This window comes from Bufo bufo, chromosome 3, assembly GCF_905171765.1.
Source record: "Bufo bufo chromosome 3, aBufBuf1.1, whole genome shotgun sequence".
Lineage (NCBI taxonomy): Eukaryota > Metazoa > Chordata > Amphibia > Anura > Bufonidae > Bufo > Bufo bufo.
Window position 1 is genome coordinate 423,380,074 of NC_053391.1, and position 27,396 is coordinate 423,407,469.

The 27,396-nt window shown below is 40.3% G+C and overlaps 1 protein-coding gene across 22 annotated transcripts in view; it reads right to left on the bottom strand.

Moving 5' to 3' along the window:
• LOC120995626 (ABI family member 3 binding protein) overlaps positions 1-27,396 on the bottom strand; it is a 409,717-nt gene that overhangs the window by 199,556 nt on the left and 182,765 nt on the right. For 21 of the 22 annotated variants that reach the window (XM_040424962.1, XM_040424958.1, XM_040424957.1 and 18 more), the window contains exons 3-8: positions 25,688-25,750; positions 23,506-23,638; positions 12,438-12,607; positions 11,180-11,241; positions 1,687-1,738; positions 317-367 (exon numbers count right to left, since the gene is read on the bottom strand). In XM_040424962.1, the coding sequence (XP_040280896.1) occupies positions 317-367; positions 1,687-1,738; positions 11,180-11,241; positions 12,438-12,607; positions 23,506-23,638; positions 25,688-25,750 (531 nt within the window). Of the gene's footprint in view, positions 1-316; positions 368-1,686; positions 1,739-11,179; positions 11,242-12,437; positions 12,608-23,505; positions 23,639-25,687; positions 25,754-27,396 lie in introns of all 22 variants that reach the window. The other variant, XM_040424959.1, reaches the window with a different exon arrangement.

Consider the following 27,396-nt stretch of genomic DNA (forward strand, 5'->3'; position numbering starts at 1 on the left):
ATCTTCTTAGTAGCGCTGAGCAGGGTGCTGCAACTTTGTCCCATTCACGTGAAGCAAACTGCTTCCTTGACTCTAATCTAAAGCCTTTACAATTTTATAATATCTTAATTAATGCCTAGCATGGCTTTCTACATTTTTAAACAATGTGAGATAACCAAATATAATGCTGTTTTTTCCAGTTTTTAGTAACCAAGGCGCATGTAACCTTGTTAATGTACACCTTTCTCACATGTGCAAGCAGAACGTAGGACACTAAGAGCAAGCAGAGATCTTGAAAATGGAGAAGTATTCAAACAGACTGTGATCAAATAAATACCTTGGCTTTTTCCATTTGGTGGAGGTGTGGATTTAGAGAGATTCTGAAATCCTGGGAATATAAATATAATTATTATTGTGCTGAATACAGCAGTGATTAAATTTATAATGTTTCACTTTTTATACTGTTATATCCAAAAATTAAGATTGTTTTCCCATATCTACAGAATACTTTTTTACCCCAAAACGTTATTCTCATAATAATATTTTTAAAATCATAATTACTCTAGCCATAAAAAGTTATATTGGTGGTCACTAAAAGTTTTATAGCGGCATAATCTAAGAGCTGCACTGGTCTCCAATGCAGCGAAGAGCAGGAGTTTGGCTCTTGCTCCTGCTCTACAGGCCCAGAGCAGCGCAAGCGCAAATCTTGACCATTTAACCCCATTAGATATCATGGTCAATAGCGACCATGGCATCTAAGTGGTTTAAGAAGGAGGTGGCGCCCTCTGCCCAGCATCAGCACCCAGAGGGTGAGATGTCGGTCTGCCAATGTCTTAACATAGAAACTGGGCCATAATGAAGGTCCTCAGGCCTGCCCTCAGTATATTACAGAAGTTATCAGTGTATAATACAAGTGATTAAATAATTGTATGTCAAAGTTCCCTTGAGGGACTAACAAATGGTAACAATATTAAAAATAAAAGTGAAAAAAAGTTTTAGTAAAACAACCTCCAAGTTAAAAAATACACCTTTTCCATTAAAAAAGATGCTTTTCAGTTTATAAAGTTGCAAAAATAAAATCTCTTCCTATGCAATTATCACACAATTTATAAAAAAAAAAGCCAGAATTCCTGTTTTTTTGGGGGGTTATCTACACCAAACAATTGATCAATAAGTGTTATGTATTTCAAAAGGATACCAATGAAATTACAAATCATCCTGCAAAAATTAAGTCCTCTCACAGTTCCATGGAAAGAAAAATAAAAAAGTTATGGGTCTTGCAAAAGTTACAATGTAAAAACTCAAAGACACTATTGATGTTTTTTCCCAACTCCCTCCAGAAAGAGTTAATAAAAGTTAATTAGTTAATTAGTTATGTGTAACCCAAAATGGTGCCATCAAAAGCTACAATTTGTCCTTCAAAAAAAGCCCTCATATAGAAGGAATAATAAAAAGTAATAGCTATAGGAAAGCAACGATGAAAAAAAAAAAAAATCGATTAGTCATTAAAAACCGAAACAGGCTGGTCACTAAGGGTTAAAGGATTTTATTGAATATTGGAGAAACCCTTTTAAGTTATAAACATTTATTTTTGAGAATACAGACTGTCCTATCGGGTTGTACATCACAGTTACCATATTGTAATAACACATCTGTGGAATCTTTATTTGCTTTATTTGTATGAAACCTTGCAACTTAAGGCATTACCTTGCTTCACCTTGGTTACTGGAACGAATGCCTTTGTGTCTTCTGAAGCATACTGTAAATAAAAGCAAATTGAAATCCATCAGTATGAATTAGAAAAATGAGAATGATGGGATTTGTAAAGAGAATATACAGGAAATGGCAAGTATAGTAAAGAACGATGAACTTCACTATAGATAGTTTACTAAATTAAAGAAATCATTCACTAGTAATTTACATAATTCGGTTCAAAGTCTAAAAACAATTTGGGTTTTGAAATTCTTTGGACTATTGTCACCAATTTTTGCAGCATTTTGCACAGCACAATATTGGGCTAAGACACTGTAACAGTTACTAGTATGTGTTACTGCTTCCAATAATGGATTCCAGTGGTGAAGGAAAGGAGTAAGCAGCTCTAGACATGTCAGGAGGCAGTGTTTGAATACTGGTTAGGAACTCTTTAGATCGAGTTACTGTATATGCTCGTCAGAAGAAGAAAGTTTTCAACTGTATGTGTTTGACGGTTTGATGGGCAGGAGATTTTCAGTAGAAAGATGAAGGAAGATGCAGCTGAGAGGGGATGCATGGAAGACAAGTCTTGTATGGGAGATAGTGAATGAGAGTGAAATGGAAATTAAAGTGGGAGAGATGAGGCTGTGAGTGTCTGCCCTCCCTTAGTCTCTGCTCTAACCTCCCTCCTCCCGTCCGTAATCCCGCGCATGCGCCGATGAACGAGCACAGTTGGGCCGGGGCATCGCAGTTTACCGTGCGTTATCGCGTTCATCGGCGCATGCGCGGGATTACGGACGGGAGGAGGGAGGTTAGAGCAGAGACTAAGGACGGGCATACGTGGCAGAGGGGGAGTGGCTTCGTATGAAAATGACCCAGGGGCCTGGGCACCGGCCGTTGTAACGCCGCCCCTGGGCACCTTCACAGCCTCATTTGCATACGGATTAAAAGTGTTTTTCTGCACAACGATGCTAGCAAGGAACTAACGGTAAGCACAGTTTTAATAGGGGGGATGCCATGGACATAACACTGTTATTAGGTTAATAGGGTGAATCTGCGTGAAAGATTCCCTTTAAATCAAATTTAGCCTCTATTTCTGTGCAAAAGATCGCTGTACAATGAGGGAATCCCTCAGTGTGAGTCCGCGGCTTAGGAGTCCCTGCTCTGACTCCATATATAGCTATGTCCATATATGGAGTGAGTGCTTGGGGACACCCCAGTGTATTTAAATCTAATTTAGCCTGTATTTCAGAAAAGTTTCTGCCAGGATTTGAACTCACAATCTTTTGCATTAGAGGCAAGGCATTTAACCACTCAGCTAAATTAGCTGCATAGCCAGTTACTTTCAAATAAATAAATATGAGACTCCTAAGCCGAACAAGAGTCCCGACACCCTCCCCTCTTCAGAGCAGGGGGTGCCTGGGGTTCTCCCATTGACTTCCATTGTGCTGGGGTGCTCGGTAGAACACCCGAGCATCGCAAAGTGTTCTACTCGAGCACACGAGCACTTTGGTGCTCGATCAACACTAGTATTAGTAAATTAGGGAAGACGTGGCACTGAACGAAACTGGACAGGGGTACAGTAAGTATTTTAAAATGGATTACTTGTGTGATGAGCAGCCAGGGAAGAGACTGAGGTTGGATAGGAGAGGTTTGATAGGAGAGGCTATATTCTGACACATCTAACCAAGCTGCCATTCATTTTAATACATTTTCAATAACAGGAATCTCTGAGAAGTATCACAGAGGTAAAGAGGTTTTCAGAACCTTTTTTGTCCTAATTTTTGTGGGAACTGGACAGCAATGGTTCAGTTTTGCTGTAGCACTATTGCAGGTAAAATAAAGGGTTTTACAATGTCCCCTGAAATTAATAGATTGGGATTCATGGATTATTCAGGTACTTCAGAGTGAGAGAAGCTCTTAGATGATGGTGCACAGAGGTTATGTACCTTTTAGGATCCTAATAGATAGTGAGTTTATTTTTATTTTTTATTTAATGCTGATCTGCCAGCTTAATACCCTGCCCTATGTAAGGACATATTAGAGCTATAGGTCTGTACTACTAGTAGCCCAAATGACACAAAAATGTATGTTGTGTTACTAGCAATGCTGAAAGAGTACATCGGACACAGCTTGAGTCTGGCTGTATTCATGAGCAGAACACTCATCTCAACTCCCCCAACCTTTGGGACTCAGGCTACGAGACTGGTGTATGCTTTCAGCACTGCTAGTAGCAAAACAGCACAACATTTTTGTGCCATTTTGGCTAAACCTATAGCTCTAATATGCTGTCCTTACATATGGATGAATATTAAGGTGATAGATATGATATAAGATGTGTTTATACATCACTAGTAAATGTGATTATTTGAATATATTTGTGAATATTTTCATTCCTAGTATACTAGGGTGATAAGAATAAAAATATGCCTTTGTCTCACAATGTAATAATTCTAATGAAAGCCTGGATACATTTGCCGATCTCTATCTGACTTTCAGGTGGTATACTGCTGTGATGTAATATTGCCATACCTGTTCATGGTGCCTTTGCTTTGCTACAATTTCTCTATTTGTTCCCATTTATTGGTAGCTCTTTTAAAGCTAATTTAAGAGCAGATGTAGACATGGTCTTTACAACTAAGGCTACTTTCACCCTGCCGTTTGGTGCGGATCCGTCATGGACGGATCCGTTCACATAATACAGCCATCTGCATCTGTTCTGAACGGATCCGTTTGTATTATCTTTAACATAGCCAAGACGGATCCGTCTTGAACACCATTGAAGTCAATGGAGGACGGATTTGTTTTCTATTGTTTCGAATTGCGTCAGTGAAAACGGATCCGTCCCCATTGACTTACATTGTGTGCCAGGACGGATCCGTTTGGCTCTGTTTTATCAGACGAGTTTTGGTGTCCGCCTTCAAAGCGGAATGGAGACTGAACTGATGAATTCTGAGCGGATCCTTTTTCTATTCAGAATGCATTAAAATGCAAACTGATCCGTTTTGGACCACTTGTGAGAGCACCGAACGGATCTCACAAACGGAAAGCCAAAACGCCAGTGTGAAAGTAGAATAAAATCTTTGAAGGATTAAATGACTCTACAAAAGTTGCTACAAGTGATACTAATGGCTAAGTATAATTCCAGGCGAGTACTACTGTACTTCATCACAAAAGTGATCCATACTGAAATAATGCGTTTCTTGGAGTATGAGATAGATAAAGAGTGATTTGTGCCTTTGGGAAATTGATTTGTTAGTTATCACTCAGTTTGGGATGATTAATGATTGTCTTCATTTTTATTTCATCTCTAACTGAATCTTAGAGTGGAGGTGTCTGCTTTTCAAAAGAGATAACTTTTTCTGTTGACATAGGATGAGTTCTATTTCAAAATGCAATCTTTAATGTATTGTATACCTTTTACATTTTTTTAAATGACAGTGTAAAAAAACTATGCAATTCCTCCATCGTTTTTAGGGTTTCAGTTTACCGTGCAGTAGAAATAACCTGTTAAATAACATTATTCTCTGGGTCAGTACAATGGAGGTATCAAATGTATATGTTTTTTATGTTTTGCTAATTTAAAAATAAAAAATAAATCTGCTTTGCGTCACCATATTCTGACACCTATAACTTTTTTTTTATTTTCTGCCAACATTGCTGTGCAAGAACTTTTTTTTGAGGGACAAGCTATAGTTTTTATTGATACTGTGCAGATTAAACAATGGGATAATTTAACAAATTTGATTAGTTTGTGTTAAAATATTTTTAATTCAAAGTTTATTCAACTGAGTTTCATATTTTTTTTAAAGTTCTTGTACTATACACTGTAATACTTCTGTATGACAGTGTATAGGAATATTTAACAACACCAAAGTACATCCTGCCAGAGGGGACCTGGCAGCTATGAAAAATACTAGGCATTTGTGGGGTGCTGATTGGAGGACAGAGGAAGCTCAATCCCTCTGTCTAACTGCTGAGATGTCGCAGTCATTATTGACTGTGGCAACTGGGGTGTTAAACTGTCAGGATCAGAGTTATCTACAATCCCCACAGTGAGAACGCTGGCACCCGCAAGTGATGACACGGGCCCAGCTACAGAGCCTGCACCACCATTGTTGCATACATTTATGCCACTGTGCAGTAATGTACTACAATCAGTGACATAAATAGTACATTCCTGAGTGCAAAGGGGTTAAATATCCTGTTTCCAATTAACTGCCGATCTCTATTCTACAGGGTGGGCCATTTATATGGATACACCTTAATAAAATGGGAATGGTTGGTGATATTAACTTCTTGTTTGTGGCACATTAGTATATGTGAGGGGGGAAACTTTTCAAGATGGGTGGTGACCATGGCGGCCATTTTGAAGTCGGCATTTTTGAATCCAACTTTTGTTTTCTCAATAGGAAGAGGGTCATGTGACACATCAAACTTATTGGTAATTTCACAAGAAAAACAATGATGTGCTTGGTTTTAACGTAACTTTATTTTTTCATGAGTTATTTACAAGTTTCTGACCACTTATAAAATGTGTTCAATGTGCTGCCCATTGTGTTGGATTGTCAATGCAACCCTCTTCTCCCACTCTTCACACACTGATAGCAACACCGCAGGAGAAATGCTAGCACAGGCTTCCAGTATCCGTAGCTTCAGGTGCTGCACATCTCGTATCTTCACAGCATAGACAATTGCCTTCAGATGACCCCAAAGATAAAAGTCTAAGGGGGTCAGATCGGGAGACCTTGGGGGCCATTCAACTGGCCCACGACGACCAATCCACTTTTCATTAATTCATACTGCAAACAATCTGATCACTTAGCTTTGCAGAGAGACTGGAATTGTGTTCTGAAGAACTGTGTTCTTAATACTTTATTTTTTACATTATCCACAATAGTCATTTCAGATGTTAGTGTGTTGGCAAACATTATTTAAGGTTTAGTCCAGTTTATAGAAGAGATATCTAAGCTGCAACTATACAAAAATCAGGTCCTTTAAATAATGAAGCAGAATCCAAACATTAGTCATTGAAAAGATTAACTTTGACACATAGGACTGCTTTGGCAGGAGACGCGGTGCTTTCCAGCTCTGCACTTAATACCACAATAGACAGGGATTTAGACTAGCCAGGACTGGCCATTAGGGCCGTGTTATTTTGGTTAAATCATATGATCCCTTTGTGCTTCGTTTAACTGTACTGTAACAAAGTAGTGTGTATCTCCTCATTTTAGATTCTTTTATGTCTGTCATAGTTTAGGAAACATAACCAGACATTAGGTTAAAGGGCTAGTATCAATTTTACTTTCTGTTACTTTCTGTTGCAGCTGTTAGATATTCCCCTTACTTCATAATAATGGTACCCCCTGGTGTTCAGTATTTATAGGAATGTGCATGTCCTGCTACAGTGCTGAATGAACAAGTCACACATGCTCAGTTCTATCCTTCAAGTGACACAAGCTGGGCAAAGGTAGTGATGCAAAATGATCTGTCTCTACAAAATGACCCTAAAGAAGGAGATAGTTGGAGATACACATGGGTTTCCTCTAAATTCCCCCACCAGCTATCCCTATGCTCTCATACATGATAATATTGCTTACTGCATTTTGCATTATCTATCTATTGTATGTTTTTTAGCATTATGATCTGCTATTGACTTCTTTATTGCTTCTACAGGTTACATTTTATTGCTTATGACATCATTATCTTTTCATTTGCCACTATTTTTATTAGCATTTAAAGCCAAGGGATATTAGTACTGTATTATTTCTATGAGGTTTTTTTGTACTTATCATGAACCCCTTTTTGGTGTGTGGTGTACCAAGTGTAGCTTTTAATTGCTGGTGCATTTTGTCTACAGCAGAAAGGACATGTCTCCTGAGCTGTGATATGGAGAGAGCTGCAGCAGAAAGGACACATCCCTGAGCTGTGATAGGGAGAGAGCTGCAGCAGAAAGGACACACCTCCTGAGCTGTGAGCCTGAAAGAAATATAGCAGAGCAACTAGAGCAATGGATGCAGAGATCTCTGGATTCATGTGAGGTACAGGGCTGTGACCGTTGCAGTGTACAAGAATTTACTACTGAATTTACTATTCATGACTGCAGTTTTTAGCTCACTAGTTAAAATCATTGTGGTACAGTACGTAAAATCTAGATGTATACCTGGCCTAATGTGATTTATAGATTAGAGAGGCATGGTGGCTCAGTGGTTAGCATTGTTGCTTTGCAGACCTGGGGCTCTGGATTCAAATCTGAGCAATGGAGTCTTCAACGGGTACTCCACTTTCCTTGCACATTCCAAAAACATAATTGTAGTCTTGCAACAGCTGGAGAGTCACAGATTGGTGATCACTGCCTGACTCTAGATTGGTATAACTATATATCACGCTGCCTTGATTTTACTATTTTGGAGAGGATTTACTTTCCATGTTAAAAGGGTTGTCTCATCAGAGACAACCCCTTGCAGTAGGCAGCCACATGTCATGACTATCCATTTACTACATGGCGGGTTATGCCCATCAGAGTGGGAGTTGGTTTGACAGAGTGGCTCTCTTCTCTGCAACATACAGGGTATCTCCTTCTTTCATTTCCATATGCCTCAGTTCCATTTTAAATGAGTTTTGACACACAGAAGACGGTGGTGTTTCTGGGTCATGTTGACAAATGTTTCTTCTATGCATGATATAGCAACTTGGATTTGTGGATTGCATGACAAACTGAGTTCACAGAAAGTGATCTCTGGAAGTGTTCCTGAGCCCATTCAGTGATTTCCAGGACTGAATTATGCCTAATTTTAATGCAGTTTCACCTAAGGACCTGTAGATCATGAGCATCCAATATTGAGCATCAACCTTGCCCCTTGTGCACATGGATTTATCTGGTTTCTCTGAATCTTTATATGATTTTATGTACTGTAGATCGTGGGATATTCAAAATCTTCCATCATCAACTTACCTGTCCAGGCTCCAGTGGCACGATCCTCAGACGGCCTCAGGAGACACATGCTGCTGAACCTCGCCCCACAGTGATACGGCCGCATCATTAGTTACAACGCGTGATGCTTCGCTTCTCCCTGCATTGTGCATGTGCTGGGGGAATAAGCAGTGGACAGCCCATCTGGCTCTCTATTTAAATCCCTTGTTGTATGAATACTATTGCCAGTATTCCTCTGTGGTTCTGACCCCGGCTTGTCTTCTGATCACTCTTTATCTCATTTGTTTGGTAATGTGTAGCCCATCTGGTTCTGACCCATTTACTTATGACTCAGCATTTTTCTTTGTCTTTTAGTGTTTGTCCGTCTCTGCACTTATTTAGAGTAGGGACTGTCATCCAGCTGCGGTTCTGCCAAGTAGGGCTTATACTGTAAGTAGGTAGGGAAAGCAGGCTGGGTTCTAGGTTAGGGCTCACTGACCTTGTCTGTCCATACCTACAGGTGTTACTTCTTCGCAATTTTGCACATTTAGATGCAGTTTTCGCATATTGGTGAACATCTGACCATATTTGCTTCTAAGAGACTCTGCCTCTCTAACAAGCTCTTTTACATTCAGTCCAGTGACTTATTTGTAATTGCTCCTCCAGCTGTTTTAATATTAGCACTTACTTTTCCAGCCTTTTGCTGTCCCAAATTTTTGAGATGTGTTGCTACCATCAAGCTCTAAATGAGTTAATTTATTTTCATGAAATGGTATCCTTGGTGGAAACCTTGGTGGAACAGCTAGGAAGCAACATGCATATGGAATACAGGTCTAAAGAGTATATTCATCATTGTATATGAAAATGTGAACTGGCCCAGGAAATCTTGAATGTGATTTATTTCCTTATACTGACAAATGTATTAGCCCTTGGTATAAGTAAACTACAAGTTCTGAAAATTTCCATTCAGGGAAAATACATTCCTATTTCATAGAAACCAATATTGTAAATCTTTAACTGTGTTTATTACCAGTCCTGCAAAAACATTATTCTTCTCTTCACTTACACACTTTAGCTTTATGATATTAATTCCACATGTATGCTGCTATGTAAACTGTGGAAACAGCTGGCCCAGTTAAAAGGAAATAATTGAAAACAAAATCCACCATCCAAAACATGAAAATATGAATAAATGAGAGACATTTTTGGAAACAAATTTTCAAACAATAATGAAATTCTATTTTAAAACAGCAGTATGTTCCTTCAAGTCAACAGTCCTTTCAGAACATCATTTTTTCATGCTGTAAAGGAAAATACCAGTAAAAAAAACACAACTGCCCATTGTTCATGAAGGTTATTTCTTAAATCTATTCCGATAGTGTAGTACCCCAGAGTGGGCACAACCATTCCTACACCCTGCTACTGCCTCTAATAAGCTAACCAATCATGTAATCTGTGTATTTATTCCAGGTCCTTTTTCACTGTGCCTTAATAATATTGCTATGCAACGTATGTATTGTGTTTCATGCACTGTGCCTGGTTTTCTAGTAGGTGGCAGTGTATCTGGCAGAGGATCTTTACATAGAATGGAACTTACAATTCCATTCTTCCCCCTTTTGGGCAGAAGTGGGCTAGTCCTGCTTACTACCAAAAAGGGGGTTGCAGGAAGCTATAGTCAGTCTATAGTGGGGTTATAAAGGAAGAAGACATAGCACAGTGAGGATAGCGCCACCCCCTCCTGCTGCAGGAGTCTCCCATGTAAAGCAGCTTATAGAGCACCATGACTCCTTACAGTTTATAGACAGAGTATTACGAGGGGGTCAACAGCCAAATGCACCCCACTCAATGGTACCAGAACTTCTCATAAAGTCCATTTACCAGACTGAAGCTAGAGATAAGCACAGCAGAGAGAGAAAGCAAAGTATCCAAGTTTGCCTGGCAGTTTACCCCAAAACCTACTGGAGCCAGAGAAAGACCACTTATTGTCTAGATGCAAGTTTATTCAAGTAAAGCTGTTGAATTTTTACCAGGTCTGGACTCTTACTCCACTAACTATCACTCTCCCCTTTATTGCTATGGAGCCTAACCATGGGGAGCAACGATATCCAGGTAGGAGCACCGTAAAACACACAAAACTAATAAGGCCGCATCACCACTCGACATTCCTAAAAACCTGGGACACGATTGGCCCTGGGGGGTGGCACATTGCAGTAGTACTGTGTTTTGAATATCCATGATACTGACTAAACTTTACTGGAGTTATCAAATGATTGTTATGAACCATGTTACATTAGAATTTAGAGCTTTTAAAAAGAATTGCTGCCTGCTTTAGACAAACTCTATCCTTTGATTTTAATGGGCATGAAAAGTTAGCATAAGGGGCATTTTCTGCACAATACCACCCTCCTATATTCCTCTAAACACAGCTTTCAAATACAAAGTATATATTTTTACATATTTTTACATTTTGTAAAAAAGTTTTGTTTCTTGGGTTGGAAAATCAGAGAAACTTGAAACATTAGATGAATATTATAATATGAAAATCACAAAGAAAATTGATACTATGACACTAGCTTCTTACATATTTAGACATACCTGTAATGTGCCTTTGGGAATTTTATAGGTGTTTTCTATGTTCCCATTTTCTTTACCTTTAGCTATAAAAATAAGAAAGTCAGCTTTGAAAATATCAGTCAACAGACAATTTATCAACTTTTCCTTCCCTTAAGAAACAGAATGCCTACTAGGCAGTTGTTTTGTTTGCATCCCGCTTGGAAATAGAAGCTGAATTCCAGTATGTACACTTTAGGTAAGGTGAGGATATCTCAATGTTTAGCTAGACTGGAGCCTGGTGTTGTTTGTAATATTTTTGCACAATATATTAAAATCAGTAACTTATACTAACATAAGCTGCTTTCACACAGTGAGTGTTTGCTCAGTGATTTCCATACGTAATTTTGAGCCAAAACGAGGTGCGGGTCAAAAACACTGAACAGGAGCAAATCTTTCCATTATACCTTATCTCTGCATAGCCTCCACACCTGATTTTGGCTCACAATCACTGTTCTAAATTATTGATCAAACACTGACCAAACACTGACTGTGTGAAAGCGTCCTTAAAGTTTAACTGTCCTTTCATAAAACTCTAACCCCCACTGATCACTGAAATAAACTGGGGAAGCAAGTTAGTAGTGTAAGGACTTAATCACATCTGTGTCCAGTGGGATCTACACGTATGGCTACATATTAACTAGCTATGGACTAAATGATTCAAGTGTTAAATGAACATTTTATTCTTAAAGAATATTAAAGGGGTTGTCCCATCTCGCTGTTACTAAGGCCCAACCATAAGATGACCAGGAAACCGCAACAGGCTGGCGCTCCACTGTTTCAGTAGCTCCCATTGCTGTGCATGAAACAGTGTAGCACAGCAAACTCTGCTGTTTTCCAACTCGGAAACCCATTGCTTGCTGTGCTGCTCTGTTTCCGTAGCTCCCATGTACTGTGGAACGCAGGCCCGCTGCACTATTTCCCTGCCAGAAAATTGTATTATCTGCCTCCAGCTTTATGACAGAGATGACTTGTCACTGCAATCCTGCCTGTGATGATAATGAAATGACTGCTGAGAAGTGACCTCTACAGAACAAGAAATGTCAGTCTATGATGCGGCTCAATGATTAGTGTGAGAACTGAAGGATTATTTATAAATATAAATGGTGGCATGGAGAATGAGGAGAAAGGATTATAAAACTAAAGCTATGCAAGCAGGCAGAATAACTTAAATGTAAAACTCTTTCCTGCAAGAAGCCGCTCATGGCATTTCGTAAAAATAGGATATAATAATACAACTTACGACTTGTCTTATGAGTTTGAGGCTTGCTCCAGATTTCATCCTCTGAATTGTCTTTCACACCAAATTCGTATATAGTGTTGGGCTTCAGGTTCTCTATTACTGTTTCTGTTGTCGGGCACATCTGGAAATGCCAATCTTTATTCTTTTCTCTGTAGCGAATGGTGTAAAATCTGTGTGAAAATGTATTTGAAATTAGATTCACAGCAGTCATGTTCTTCTTCAGCTATTGCTGTGCTGTTTTATTCTGCCACTAAGAAATGATCGGTATGTGTCAGATCATTAGGCTTTGCTTATATTACGTTGTAATATGGCTCCTACATCAAAAGACTATGATATGTTCCAGGCTACTACTCTCTTAGTAAATGGAATAAACATTTCTCCATTTCTGTGAATAATGGTATATAACACATGTTACAAAGCTTTTAAAACTCTCATTTGTATAATATATTGTATCTAGTCTCATGTACTCATGGTGATCGTTTTTACCCCAACATGCGGTAGAGAGTTTTTTTTATCTTATGCATTAAGGAGTTGCTGAAAACTTCTTGGATATGAACATTATCTGTGACATGTCGTAAATTCAGCTTTCAATGATATTTCACAGATTAAGTGTAGATAAATGTTAAACATTGTGCTGAGCTATTTCATCTAGTTTTCATCATTCAGATACATAGCTATGTTCTGCTGATTGCCCTTGGAAACAGACAATGGTTTAGCTCCACTCCGCTATCAGACATGCAATCAAACATCTTAGCTCTAACTCTGTAACTGCCATCAGAGCTTCCAAAAATGAAGTGCACTCAGAGGTTTGAATGTTGGTGCAGTCATGAATGGAAAAGAACATATCATACAACCCCAAATCAATCATAAAAGCATAGCAACGTATTTGCAGTGTTATTCACTTCGATTTTAACTATGAAATAATTTAAAGGGATTTTTATATTGATGGCCTATCCTCCAGATAGGTCATCAGTATGAGATTGGCTGGGGTTCAACTCACGGTACCCCCGCCGATCAGCTGTTGGGGAAGCCGCTGTGCTCACCGGAGCTCTGGTGAGTACCGCAGCCTTCACACAGCTTACCAAGCATAGCACCATCCATTGGATGGTGGCCTTGCTTCGTATTGTAGCTCAGACCCATTCACTTGACAGGGACTGAGCTGTGCCTAGGCCATGTGATGGATGAACAAGATGTGATATGGCCTTGTTGCTCACGGGTCAACAAGGCCTCTTTATACAGCGGATTGCTAGGGTTGTGGGAAGTTAGACCCCATCAATCAGATATTGATGACCTATCCTGAGGATAGGCTATTAATATCAAAATCCTGGATAACCACTTTACACTGCTGCCCAAGAACCAAGGAAAAATATTGACACTATTAGTATGGTACCTTTAGTTGCCTCATCATTTGGTTGCTATCATGGTCAGCATTAAATTATACATCTACATCTACTCCGTGTATAGTGGCTCAATGGTTAGCACTGCAGTTTGAATCCAACCTAAGGGCAACATCTGCATGGAGTTTGTATGGTCTCCCTAGATTCTGCTGTGAGACAGGTCTAAGGTGGTAATACCTTATGTGGTATGCTAATAATAAGCAAAATACCACTGCAACACTCAATTTAGGATGCAAGTAAAATATTTTTTTATTGTTTACAATATCCTCCAAATAAATTGGCAAAAAAGGATGCCTAGGGTATATGTGACAAATGCGTCTCTGATGTTTTGGTCAATTCCACAACCTTGGTCACAGACTCACTATTCGGAGAAATAAAAAACAAGATATAAATATCCTTAATGGTAAACAATTACTGATTTCATTGAAGAAAATAAAGGGTTAATGGGTGAGTACTATAGAAGTGGAGAGGTACAGGTCAAAGCCTGCATTCTGGCAATAAAGATATGGTGAGGCCAATGTGGTTGAAATATGCAGTCTAAGGCCTCTTTTACACGAGCGTGGCGTGTGAGGGCCCGATAAGATGCTGGTGCGTTGCGGTAAAATGTGCGATTTTTCCGCGTGAGTGCAAAGCGTTTTAATGCGTTTTGCACGCGCGTGAGAAAAATCGCCATGTTTGGTACCCAGACCCAAACCTGGACTTCATCACTGAAGTTCAGGTTTGGGTTAGGTGTTGTGGAGATTTTATTATTTTCTCTTATAACATGGTTATAAGGGAAAATAATAGCATTCTTAATACAGAATGCAAAGTAAATTAGGGATAGAGGGGTTAAAAAAAAAAGAAAAAGTTAACTTACCTGCTCCATAGCTGCCGGTCTCTGTTCTATCTTCAGGACCTGGCAAAAGACCTGTGGTGACGTCACTGTGCCCATCACATGGTCCAATCGCATGGTTCATCACCATGGTGAGGGACCATGTGATTGGACCATGTGCTGTGACGTCACCACAGGTCCTTAGCCGGCAGCTCAACATTACGGAAGAAGACAGAGATCCGCAACTACGCGATCAAGTTTTTTTTTTAACCCCTCCATCACTATTTTACTTTGCATTCTGTATTCAGAGTGCTATTATTTTCCCTCCAAAAAGAGGAGGCAGCAAGACAGGAGGTCAACTGAGAAAGAGCATTTATTGGAAAATGACTGACACAAGGATATGAAGGAGAAAGCAGCCCCAGGACTGGCGTTATGAGCTTACCATAGGAGCAGATGAGAAGGTTGAAGGAGTCCCTCTGGCTCAGCGTGAAGGCGTAGCGGGGAAGGCATAGGGAGTGTAGGCTGGGACCAAGACGCTGGATGCAGCCTCTAAGTAGGGGCGGTGCAGCTGCGCCAGAAGCGTGATCCCGCGGGATGAAAGTGGTGAAAGGAGGGGAAGGAGAATAATAGATCAAATGTGTGAGAGAGGTGCTGGAATATGGAAATGTGTGTGTAAGTAATGACATAGTGTGGGACATGTGTGTAGTGAAGGTGCAGTGTTATTATTCACCTTCCCCTTCTTTCATCACTTTATACAGGTACACAACCCCATGGGGCTGCTTTCTCCTTCATATGCTTGTGTCAGTCATTTTCCACTAAATGCATCCTAAATTGAGTGTGCAGTGGTATTTTGCTTATTACTGGACTTGGGATCATACCCACTCCACTTTGGACCTCACAAACAGACACAGAGTGCAACACTATTAGCTGGTACACTGACAAACTGAATTTGATGGATTCAGTTCATTAAACGTCAAGATCTTTACATTTGTATGCTCTATATTTGATTATGAATGATCCTACAAACAAGTGTAGTGGAAGTAGTATAAAAAACATCAGTTAGAAAGAGAGTCTCATTTAAAGATACCGGTTTCTTACCGTCAAACTGAGGAGAAAAAGTCATGGATCACACTTTCACATGCTATACATTGCTCTATTGTGGTTATAATGTATAAACATGGTTCTTTGAATATGTTTTGATCAATATGAATATGAAAAGGCCCACTCACCATATCATGGTGATCTCTTTTGAGTGGGTCCCGCATGACAACCACCACCACCGCAACACAACACCTGCTGGTGGCAAGACCAAGTAGCCCAACTCTACCCCTGCTTCAGGCTAAGAATCCTTGGCAATGAGCCACACCAACCCACAGGCACCGCATCACAACAACAGCAGCTGCCATGCAGTATTGCGCCATGTGAACAAATCTCAAAGGCTCTTGTTCCATCTTGGCTCAGAATCTAGACTGGGACCAAGAAGATATTAGCTACTGAAACCTAGTATTGAAATATTTTCCAACAGTAATGACTGTTTTGGTAACGCCTTTTTCAACGAAGCTGTACTCAATATGACAGGCACCGCTATCCATTCATAGGAAAGCGCATAGATTCTGGTGTGGCAGCAAGTAAATCTCTTCTTTTTAGCCTAGCCTTAAAATGTCTCTAATAACCAAGGGTGATTTAGGTTAGATTTAAAGCAGAATAAAGCTGTAAATTATGAACAGTATAATATGCATAAAATAATGGGGTAGATTTACTAAACCTAAAGAAAATGTAGTTTAGTCATAGACCAGGGGTTGAGAAGCTGTGGCACATGTGCCAGAGATGGCAAGCAGGACATGTTCTACTATCAAGCCAGATGCTGCCCAATGTAGGCAAGACTTTTCAGTCTTGTTGGCCTTTGCTAGTAGTCCCACCACTGACCGGGCCCTCATGCTTCCCACCAAAGAGGATCGATAGTGGAGAGTGAGACTCTGCTGCCTATGTACCTCTCTACTGCTGCTCTGCCCCTTGTCTGCTGCCATGCTTCTCTTCTGCCTCAGGAATGGAATGGGCTGGGGGAGGGGGTTGGAAGGAGGATAATGAGTTCGAACAGTTTTGCAACTAGTTTGGGGAGGGGGGAAGGATGGCACACCTGCATGTAATTGCCATTGAGTTATAATGGGAGCAAGCATTCTGACTACAGATCCGTACTACTGTTTGCACACTTGCGGATTTTGTCCAGAAACCTCTCGGCATGTTTGCTGTGCTGCAGCTGGTTCTCTGGCCGGTCCCCATTATAGTGAATAGGGCCGGGCGGATTTCCGGCAGCACACGTGTGCAAAGCTAAACGCGAGTGTGAAAGAAGCCTTAGGACCTTAATACCGGAAAAAAAATGCTTCCGTTTTGTCCCCATTCATTGTCAATAAGGACAAAACGTAACTGAGCAGAACGGAATCCTCATACCGGAGAGAAAACCGCAGCATGCTGCGGTTTACTTTCCGTCCTGAGAATGCGGGGCAAGACGGATCCGTCATGACCCACAGTGCAAGTCTTGCAAGATTTCTCTGACACAATCTGACACAATAGAAAACGGATCTGTCCCTCATTGACTTTCAATGGTGTTCATGACGGATCCGTCTTGGGTATGTTAAAGATAATACAACCGGATTCATTCATAACGGATGCAGGCGGTTGTATTATCAGTAACGGAAGGTTTTTGCTGAACCCTGCGGGATCCAGTAAAATGCTAGTGTGAAAGTAGCCTTAGACAGTGATCAAATCTTTTAGTAACGCAGGCTGGAATGTCTGTTTTTTTGGTTTATCCTGCAGTTATCCCTGTGGCCTTCGCTGACAGACGTCTCATAGCCACTTGTTAGTAAAAGAAAACATGCAGATCTACGTTAACTATCATGCATCATACCCAAATATAACATGACTTTCCAAAGTCTCCAAAAACTACTATTTTTGGAAAATTGTATTTCAGAGCTTGTTGATTCTGTCTACAAGATAAACCCAATAATACATATTTTCATATGGCCTGAAGGTAACTGCCATTCTAGCTTTGATTCGCATGTCATAACAAAATGACATGTACAAACTTTAATAATCCTTTCCTATTGCTCTGACAATTAAAACAATAATTTCAAGGCTGCATTGGAGCCCAACATTCATGAAGATATGCACATTACATGGTATTTTAGCACGATCTATAATAACTCAGGAATGCATCATGTCTCCCACATAGCACCCAGATGGACTAAACAATGCAGATATGCTCACATAGCAACAAAACAGAAGGAAATCAGGACCCTATGTTCATAAGTGCCTCAAGTTCAACACTACATCAGCTGCGAGCACTACAGTCAGTACTAATCAGCACTGATGCTTCATTGCTTAGTTTTTACACTAATGATTATTAAAGAGGTCATGCCATGATTGATGTAAAAAATGAAAATCAGATCATTAGAATCAGAAAATCACATGATATACTGTAGTACATGACAATCTCTTTCTAACAAAGCTGGAACCAGCCTCTACCTCACATGGATCCAGAGATCTCCCCATTCATTGCTTCTGCTAGATTTTCTTCTGGCTGGCAGCTCAGGGGGTTTGTCCTTCCTTTCTTAACCCTTTCATGACCAAAGGTCATTGATGCCCCAGTGTCCAGGTCAAAATTTACAAATCTGACATGCGTCACTTTATGTGGTAATAGCTTTGGAACACTTTTACTTATCCAAGCCATTCTGAGACTGTTTTCTCGTGACACATTGTACTTCATGACAGTCATAAATTTGAGTCAATATATATCACCTTTATTTATGAAAAAATCCCAAATTTACCCAAAATCTTTCTAAATTTCAATTTCTCTGCTTCTAAAACAGAAAGTGATACCTCATAAAATATTTATTACATAACATTACCCATATGTCTACGTTATGTTGGCATCATTTTGGAAATGTTATTTTATTTTTTTAGGACGTTACAAGGCTTAGAAGTTTAGAAGCAATTCTTAAAATATTTAAGAAAATTTCCAAAACCCACTTTTTAAGGACTAGTTCAGGTCTGAAGTCACTTTGTGGGGCTTACCTAGTGGAAACCCCCCAAAAATGACCCCATTGTAGAAACTACACCCCTCAAGTTACTTAAAACGAATTTTACAAACGTTGTTAACCCTTTAGGTGTTCCACAAGAATTAAGGGAAAATGGAGATGAAATTTCTAAATTTCACTTTTTTAGCAGATTTTCTATTTTATTAAATTTTTTTCTTTAACACATTAAGGGTTAACAGCCAAACAAAACTCAATATTACTCTGATTCTGCGGTTTACAGAAACACCCCACATGTGGTCGTAAACTGATGTAAGGGCGCACGGCAGGGCGCAGAAGGAAAGGAACACCGTATGGTTTTTGGAAGGCAGATTTTGCTGGATTGGTTTTCTGAACGCCATATGTTTTTTATTTTTCTACCGATCGTATTGAGCAGGGGCTCGTTTTTTTCAGAAAGAGTTGAGGTTTTTATTGGTACCATTTTTGGGTACATATGATTTTTTGATCATTCATTATTACACTTTATGGGGCAAGGTGGCCAAAAAATTGGCTGTTTTGGAACAGTTTTTTTTTACAGCGTTCATCTGAGGGGTTAGGTCAGTTTTATAGAGCAGATCGTTACGGACATGGCAATACTCAATAGGTATACTTTTTCTTATTTATTTAAGTTTTACACAATAATAGCATTTCTGAAACCAAAAAAATGATGTTTTAGTGTCTCCATAGTCTGAGAGCCATAGCTTTTTAATTTTTTGGGCGATTGTCTTAAATATGAGCTTATTTTTTGCGGGATGAGGTAACGGTTTGATTGGTACTATTTTGGGGTATATACGCCTTTTTGATCGCTTGGTGTTGCACTTTTTGTGATGTAAGGTGACAAAAATGGCTTATTTTCTTACACCGTTTTTATATTTAATTTTTTATGGTGTATATTGGACGGGGTTGATGATGTGATATATCTATAGAGATGGTCGTTATGGACGCGGTGACACCTAATATGTGTTTTTTTTTTTTTATAGGAAAAGGCAATTTATTTTTTACATTTTTATTTATTTATTTTTACTTTTATTATTTTCACTTTTTTTTTTATCAGTACCCTCTTGGATCTTGAAGATCCAGTGGGGCTGATGGTTGTACTATACTTTGCAATGCTCTTGCATTGCAAAGCATAATACAATCAGATGCCCTGTAGGTGGCAGCACCGGACGCCTATGCCATGGCAACAGGACGCCTTTGCAAAGCGTCTGGTTGCCATGGGAACCATCGGGCGCTGCGATCGCAGCAGCCCTGATGGTTGAGAGAGGGAGCCCCCTCCCTCTATTAACCCCATGGATGCCGCTACTGCGGCATCTATGGGGTTACAGCAGTGTCAGCATAGAGCTGACACACGCTGCTGATGGCCGCCGCCGCCATCACACACAGAAGGGGGACCGATCGGGGGCAGCGCTGGAAAGGGGGAGGGGGGGCAGCATTTTACAAATTACAGATCGGGCAGGAGGGGGCGGACCGCATCGGGGGCAGGATAAGAAGAAGGACAAGGACAAGAAGGGGGCACAGATCGGGGGCTTCAAGAAGGGGGCACAGATCGGGGGCTTCAGGACACATTACCTGATTTCAGGCTCTGATCTGCAGAGCGCAGATCAGAGCCTGAAACCGGCATTTTAACACTGCCTCGATCCGATTGGTTAGTCTGCACAGACTAACCAATCGGATCGATTGCCGGCAAGGGGCCACTCTGATTGGTCCCTTGCCGGCATTACTGCACTGTATGCTGTCCGTGACAGCAGCAGGGCAGGGGCAGAAGCTTTAATCCAAGCGCTTTGCAGCGCTTGGATTAAAGAGCTGCCAGAACGTTTATATACGTGGTAGCTGCACGGGGCATGTGCAACTATCACGTATATATATAGATTGCAGTCGTGAAGGGGTTAAGGGACATTTCCTTTCTGCTGTAGCTCTTTCCCTGTAACTGATACAGCTTCTAACAGTAGATACGGCTAAATTGAAAATTTAAACTGAGCATGTGTGACGACATCAGTGAGATGGACGGAGAAATAAGGAAAAGAACACACAGAAAGGTGCTGCCAATCAGATACATTTTATTGAATAACTCAGTGGCTAGACTAAATTTTTATTGCAATTACCAAATTTTTCAGGTCCAGGTGCTGGTTTAAAAAAATGTAGAATATTTTTTGTGGCAGAACCACTTTGAATACAATTAAAAGTCCCTGTGAATATTTCATATAAATTCCTGCAACTAATCTATTAACTTGTACTATCAAGGCTGTATTTTCTAGTGAACCATTGTAATTCAACTTAAAGTGGTTTTCTGGTAATTTTATATTGATGGCTTGTCCTAAGTATAGGTTACACCATGCACACAGAAAGTATCTCTGTACTAAGAGCAATGAAGTTATGCCATTCTCTGGCAGGCAATGTTGTGATTAGGGATGAGCAAACTTCATGTTATTCGAGTTCGGCGCTCAGGTTTTCTAGGATTTCTGTTATGGATTCCGTTAACGCGGAACATAACGGAATTCTATGACGGAATGCACCACGGAAGCCTTTAAGAGGCATTCTATTTTGCATTCCGCCATAATAGAAGTCTACAGGCAGCATAATGGATCTGTCTGGTTTCCATTATGCAGGAGTCCTGTCCTGCATAACGGAAAACAGACGGATCCGTTATGCTGCCTATGGACTTCTATTATGACGGAATGCAATATGGAATGCCTAATAAAGGCTTCCGTGGTGCATTCCGTCATAGAATTCCGTTATGTTCCACAATACCGGAATCCATAACAGAACTGCTAGGAAACCCAAACCCGAATGCTGAACTCGAACTTCAAAACATGAAGTTCGCTCATCCTTAGTTGTGATGGTTAATTCATTGAAAGCGATAAAGGAGAGGCCTGGAATCCTTTCTACAATAGTAATAAGATTACAAGTTGTATGTATGAGATAACTGAAGATGGCTGGTAATCCAGGGATTTTTCTATTCTTAGTATTTAGATGCTGGAAGGATTTTCTTCTGTAATATGAGGCCATAGTCAACTAATAGGGTTTATTTTGCGTTCCTCTGACTCAACACTGAAGAATAATATAGTATTTTGATCTTTATGGACTTACCTATTTTTCAACCTTACTATGTGACTACAAGTAAAAATAGTCATAAAAATCCAGACAAAAAAATAGAGCATCCTTAACTGGTTTGTGTAAGAACCCCCCCCCCCCTCCCACACACACTTCTATTCTACTGGATCTGCCAAAGGAAAATGACTTACCTGTTTCCCAGTACCGGCGCCCAGCTCCTTCTCCTGCGATGCTCCGTTGGGCTACATGGATGTCAACATCCAGATTGACATCACCGCAGCTTATCAGTGGCTGTGGCGGTGTCCGGCTCCCCTTACATCATGACAAATGGTCAGATGATGCAAGGGGAGCCAGACACCATGGCGGCCAGTGAGGGCATCACAGGCCTGCAGGAGAAGGAGTGGGGAGCCAACGCTGTGAGGCAGGTAAGTCTGTCGTGTCCCACTAGGTGGGCACTACACAAGGGTTAATATGTCTATTGTATTAATGTGATGTTTTATGTTCATTTCCCTGTGTTATCTGGGTGTCAGGCCTGTTAGGGTGTAATTCAGCCTCCTAGACATTAGAGGGAGCTAGAGAGCCCTGAGTATATATAGCTAGGCCCAGACAGGGGAGAGTTAGTGCATTCCAGGTGGCTAGTAGTGCAGTCTAGCCTGCCTGAGGTTCCTGAGCCTCTGTTAGCTCAGAAGATTCACCCCAAGAGAAGAGTTTGCCTCCTGGGAGAAACCAAGTTCCTTAGCCAGAGCAGAGCCATCGTCTCCAGCTAGTACAAGTAAGCTGAAGGGCAGAAGGATCATTAATCTAAAGCAAGTGATATATACCTGAGGAAGATTATTACCAAGGATAAAAGCCAGCATTAGGGCATATGCTCCTTGGAATATAGCCAGCCAGAACAACTGAGGAATAGTGCAGCCTGGTCTGGAGTGTCGATTTTACCCTCTGAGTATCTTGCAAAAAACATTACCTGCCGTTTATGTGAAAGCCTGCTTATGATGAGAACCAACTATATGGAACTGTATTGATTACCACCTGTACAAAGTTGAACTGTTGTCAGTAAAGCAAAGTTTGGTTCACCATAACACCGTGTTCCTCATTTACTACAACTATAAATCGGTGTGCCACCGTTACAGGCACTGGCGTCACGAACCTTAAAGGGACTTTGCCCTAGGCACATTAAACATCTGCAACATCCAGGGCACCTCATCCACCATCAGTCCTGGTCCCTATATACAGAGAGTGCCCCAGAGGACTACTGTGCCAGCCTCTCCATCACTGCTGTACGCTGCCCAGGGTCATCCTACCAACTGTGAGTAACCCATAGCAACCCTCGTTTGCCTAAGTAACCGTGACCTCACATCGCAATACCCTGCAGGTCTGCGTACTGCAAGTCATCTTCCCTTGGCCGGTCCAGCGGAGTGGGGTAGTTTACAAAAAAAAAGAAAAACATTCTTGCACAACCTCTTTAAATGCAGTATCTGGTTGGAAAATTCAAGTGTAGCTATAAAATTCATCTGGTGATATTTATTTTGTATTCAATAACTGTGATCTAATAGATTTTGCAGCTAAACTATGACACTGCAGATTATTTCTCTGCTGATCAATGTGCGGAACAAAATGCGACTGTCCATGTTTTGTTTTCTGCAGCTGGTTTGTATCTATGTATGCAGACATTAATTTATGTGGCAGTACCGTATGCATGTCCTGTACCCATAGACATGTCTAAATTCAAGCAGATTTACCTGTCGTTTGGACATTTGTTGAGAGCAGACCAGTCAACTTGTGGATTTATTAGGATACCCCATGAGAGGAAGACAGATGTTGGAGTCAGAGTGCCAACAACAAGCTGTAGAGGTTTCTGAACAGAGTTTTTATCTGTGTGCAAAAAGGCCATATTTTCTTATTAGTACAAGTATTGCAAAAGAAACATCCTTACCCAACGAGGCATGCTACAAGTGACAATAAATCAGAATAATGTCCACTACATAGCACCCTACTTAAATCATTACAGTACTCTATGTCCTGTTCTTCCCAGGAGGGTCCGTTTGTTACGACACTACCACATTGTTTTTTCTAATTATGATCTGAGGAACTCAATGTCTTAACTTTAGTGCATGTAATGATGTTTCACGCAACATCTCAAATGTTTCACGTTTCCCCCAATGTGGATGGTTTGTTTATAATGGCGATATAAATCATTTTAATCTAAAATGTGTATAGTGCATTTATTAACTCATTAATCATCAAAAATATTATACAGACTCTAGCAGTAAATCATACATGATAATCTGAAGGAGCTCGAGGAAATGTCTTAAAAAACTCATGTCTATTACTCAATCAGAACATGATTTCACTGGACCTCAGTGCTACAGATGACCCCCAGTGCGGAGGTAGACAGAGTAATATATTAACGTGCTGTATAATAAACCATTCTGTAGTCCCCTTCATTAGCTGAATCACTCCAGAAAACAACAGGGAAGCGAGATACTATTCATCGAGTTACAGGCTGCTTTGCAATAGTCTGCAGCCTATGACCCACAGAAAATTATAATATTTTGCTAATATTTTTTCCCTTTGCCTTTGATTCTGTAGCTGAGCGATTCTCAACCAGACTGGGAATGATTTTTCAGGCATTTCCTAACACATATTCAAAGGCCTGACATTGGACGCTGTAAAGACGTACAGACGCAGTGCAGAGCAGGGCCAGTGGTGAAGAGACAAAACGGCCGTATTCATTGCTAGGGTAAGTATATATTTAGTCAATGCCTTTTTTCAGTCTGGTCTTAAGGGAAACTGAATATATAGAATCCATACTTAAAGTCTGCTAAATATACCCCAACCCTGCACAGAAAGAATAACGGAATGGAAAAGATCCTATATGCTGTATGTGCACATATACAGTACATTTATGTGTAGGGCCGGGGTATATATAGCAGACTCAGTGCCGGAATGGGGTTCCTGGAGCCCAGCAGAGGATATTATTCTTGAGGCTCAACCCCTATATCATCAAAAAAGTTTAATATGTTTAGATTTGAATCAAAACTTAGACCCTAGTGGCTAGTGACTAGTTCTAAAGGCCGCCAAATGTTTGTTTCTTCCTGGATCATTGGGGCCCATTGTGACATCAAAACCTGGGCCCACTGGAGGATCCTTTGGTGCTTTGGTGGGCCAGTCTAACCCTGAGCTGACTTTAAATGTAACAAAATTATTTTGACAACTGTGCCATATGGTGGCACAGACACTGTTGTGGGGACACTATGGCCGCAAAGGGAAGTAGTGGCCGCTATTGCTATTTGTAAAGTTTATACACTGCATCTCATTTTCCGACCAGGCATTTGGCATTGAGAGGTAACCCGAGCATCTAGGTACCATTTTGAGGACATTTTCCTTATGGCAGACAGAGTTCAGTCTGCAGTTTAATTGGTTGTAAAGGTTCAGCAAATGTATAACGTGTATATCCTTTTCAGAGCAGTCTCATGGTGTTTAAAGGTAAAATCTGCCCCAAACCCACTGATTGATGTATGTGAATATACAAAAAGAAGTCAAGGGTCACAATAAAAAGTAATTTTAAATTTAAAGCAATATTTAGGTTCTTTTAGCTAATGGTGATTGTGTATTACTTAATCTTAGCCTTTTTTCTTATTTGTAAAAATTGGTAGTGAATCCTCAAGATAAGAGGTTCCTCAATGCCTAAATGGCTGGGAAACACTGCTGTAGATGAAGATTTGTTAGGTTTGTAGCGAGTGTAATTCAGCTGAAGATAGTGAAACAAAACAGTATCATGTATACCAGCATTATTTATATAGCTACATTGCAGATTCTTATAAAAATGCATGACATAAAAGGTCTTCTCTTGAGTGTTTCTTTAGCGGATGTTTTTCTGCTCAGCATTTCACACTATAATAGTGAATAAATGATAAATACCTTTACATGACTTTTTGTGGTTGTCATTTGGTTTCACTGCTATCAAGTATCTGGTCTCCGCATCTAAAATGAAATAATAAATATGTTATAGCAAGTCAAAACAGGCAGTTCAATCAACTAATCATTCATCCAGTCAAAGTTTGAAATATGTAAAGTTCAGAGGTTCAATCTAAAAAGTCTTAATATATTTATAGCCACCTCAATGGGAACCTGTCACGCCTACTATGCTGCCCTCACTGAGAGAAGTGAGACCGATACGAGATAAAGGAGTCGTGGTCCTTCCTCCGCCTCCTGGACATGACTTTCTTTCCAATATGTAACATGAAAGAAACCTGCCAGTCATGGGAAAGAAGGCGGGGCCAAGAGTCTCATTGCACTAATATTCCCCGCAGTGGTTCAACCTGTCAGTACAGTAAAAGTATTGAGGTCTAGCCCAAAAGTGACACTAGCGGGTCTGTCACTAAACTATGCTGCCGTCAGGTAGAGATGCAATAGGAAAAAAGAAAAAAAGAGTTTGAGTGTTTCCACCAGGGCTAAAGGCCCTGGGGAAAAGGCGCCAGAAGGGTGGAGAGGATACTAGTGTGGATAGAGGAGAATAAAATCAAGTAGCACCACAATCTAAGTGCCCTTCAGTAGATATTGAGGGAAGGCAGCACAAGTGTTATGGGGAGATGAAAAAATATTTTTCATTCCCAATAGAGAAATACAAGTAGTAGGTGAACCTGGTCCGGTGGTACCAAAATAAATGGATCTAGCCGTGACCTAATTAAAAAAGAAAACACTATAGAAGGCGCCACTCCCAAGAGTGTGGAGGAGATAGGTGTGGTAAGTAATACCCCCTTGTTACCGGAGGATAGTGGTAATACAAAATATTCTCCCAAGGAGAGTTTGTAATTCTGAAAGTTTGAGTACTCACTTCACAGGGGGGGTAGTCACAGGATAAAGCTCAAGACACTCGTGACTAACTGCCCCCCTGGCCAGGATCGCATATCAGATTGAACCAATTGATGGCAGGCAACACCAAGGCTTCTGTCGGCGAAGGGGTGCTGGTTTCTTTTTATTATACTCCATCTATATTTTGAAAATGGAAATTAACCTTGCTCTTGGTGATGATCTGCCTTGAGGGATCCCATTAAAACAATAAAACTTATAGAAATCTTGTAGAAAATAGAGAAACATATATCTATATAGTGAATAGTATACGGTACTGTTTACAAGTTGACTGCATAATAGTCTGTCTTCCAATTGAACTATACTGTATTTTATACTCATATTCTAGTTGTCCCTGCACTTGTTCTTTCTGTATATTAACATATTTTCAATCAGAATATTTTTTCTGTATATTTATATTGCATATATAGTTATAATTATGTCTTATTCTTTTCTTAATGCCCCTGAAGAAGGAGGGTTGTGAGACCTCCGAAACGCGTAGGGTTTTATTTTTTACTGCAATAATCTACATTGATCAGAAGCCTTGGTGTTGGCTGCCATCAATTGGTACCATCTGATATGCGATCCTGGCCAGGGGGGCAGTTAATCACGGGTGTCTTGAGCTTTATCCTGTGACTACCCCCCCTGTGAAGTGAGTACTCAAACTTTCAGAATTACAAATTCTCCTTGGGAGAAAATTCTGTATTACCACTATCCTCCGGTAACAAGGGGGTATTACTTACCACACCTATCTCCTCCACACTCTTGGGAGTGGCGCC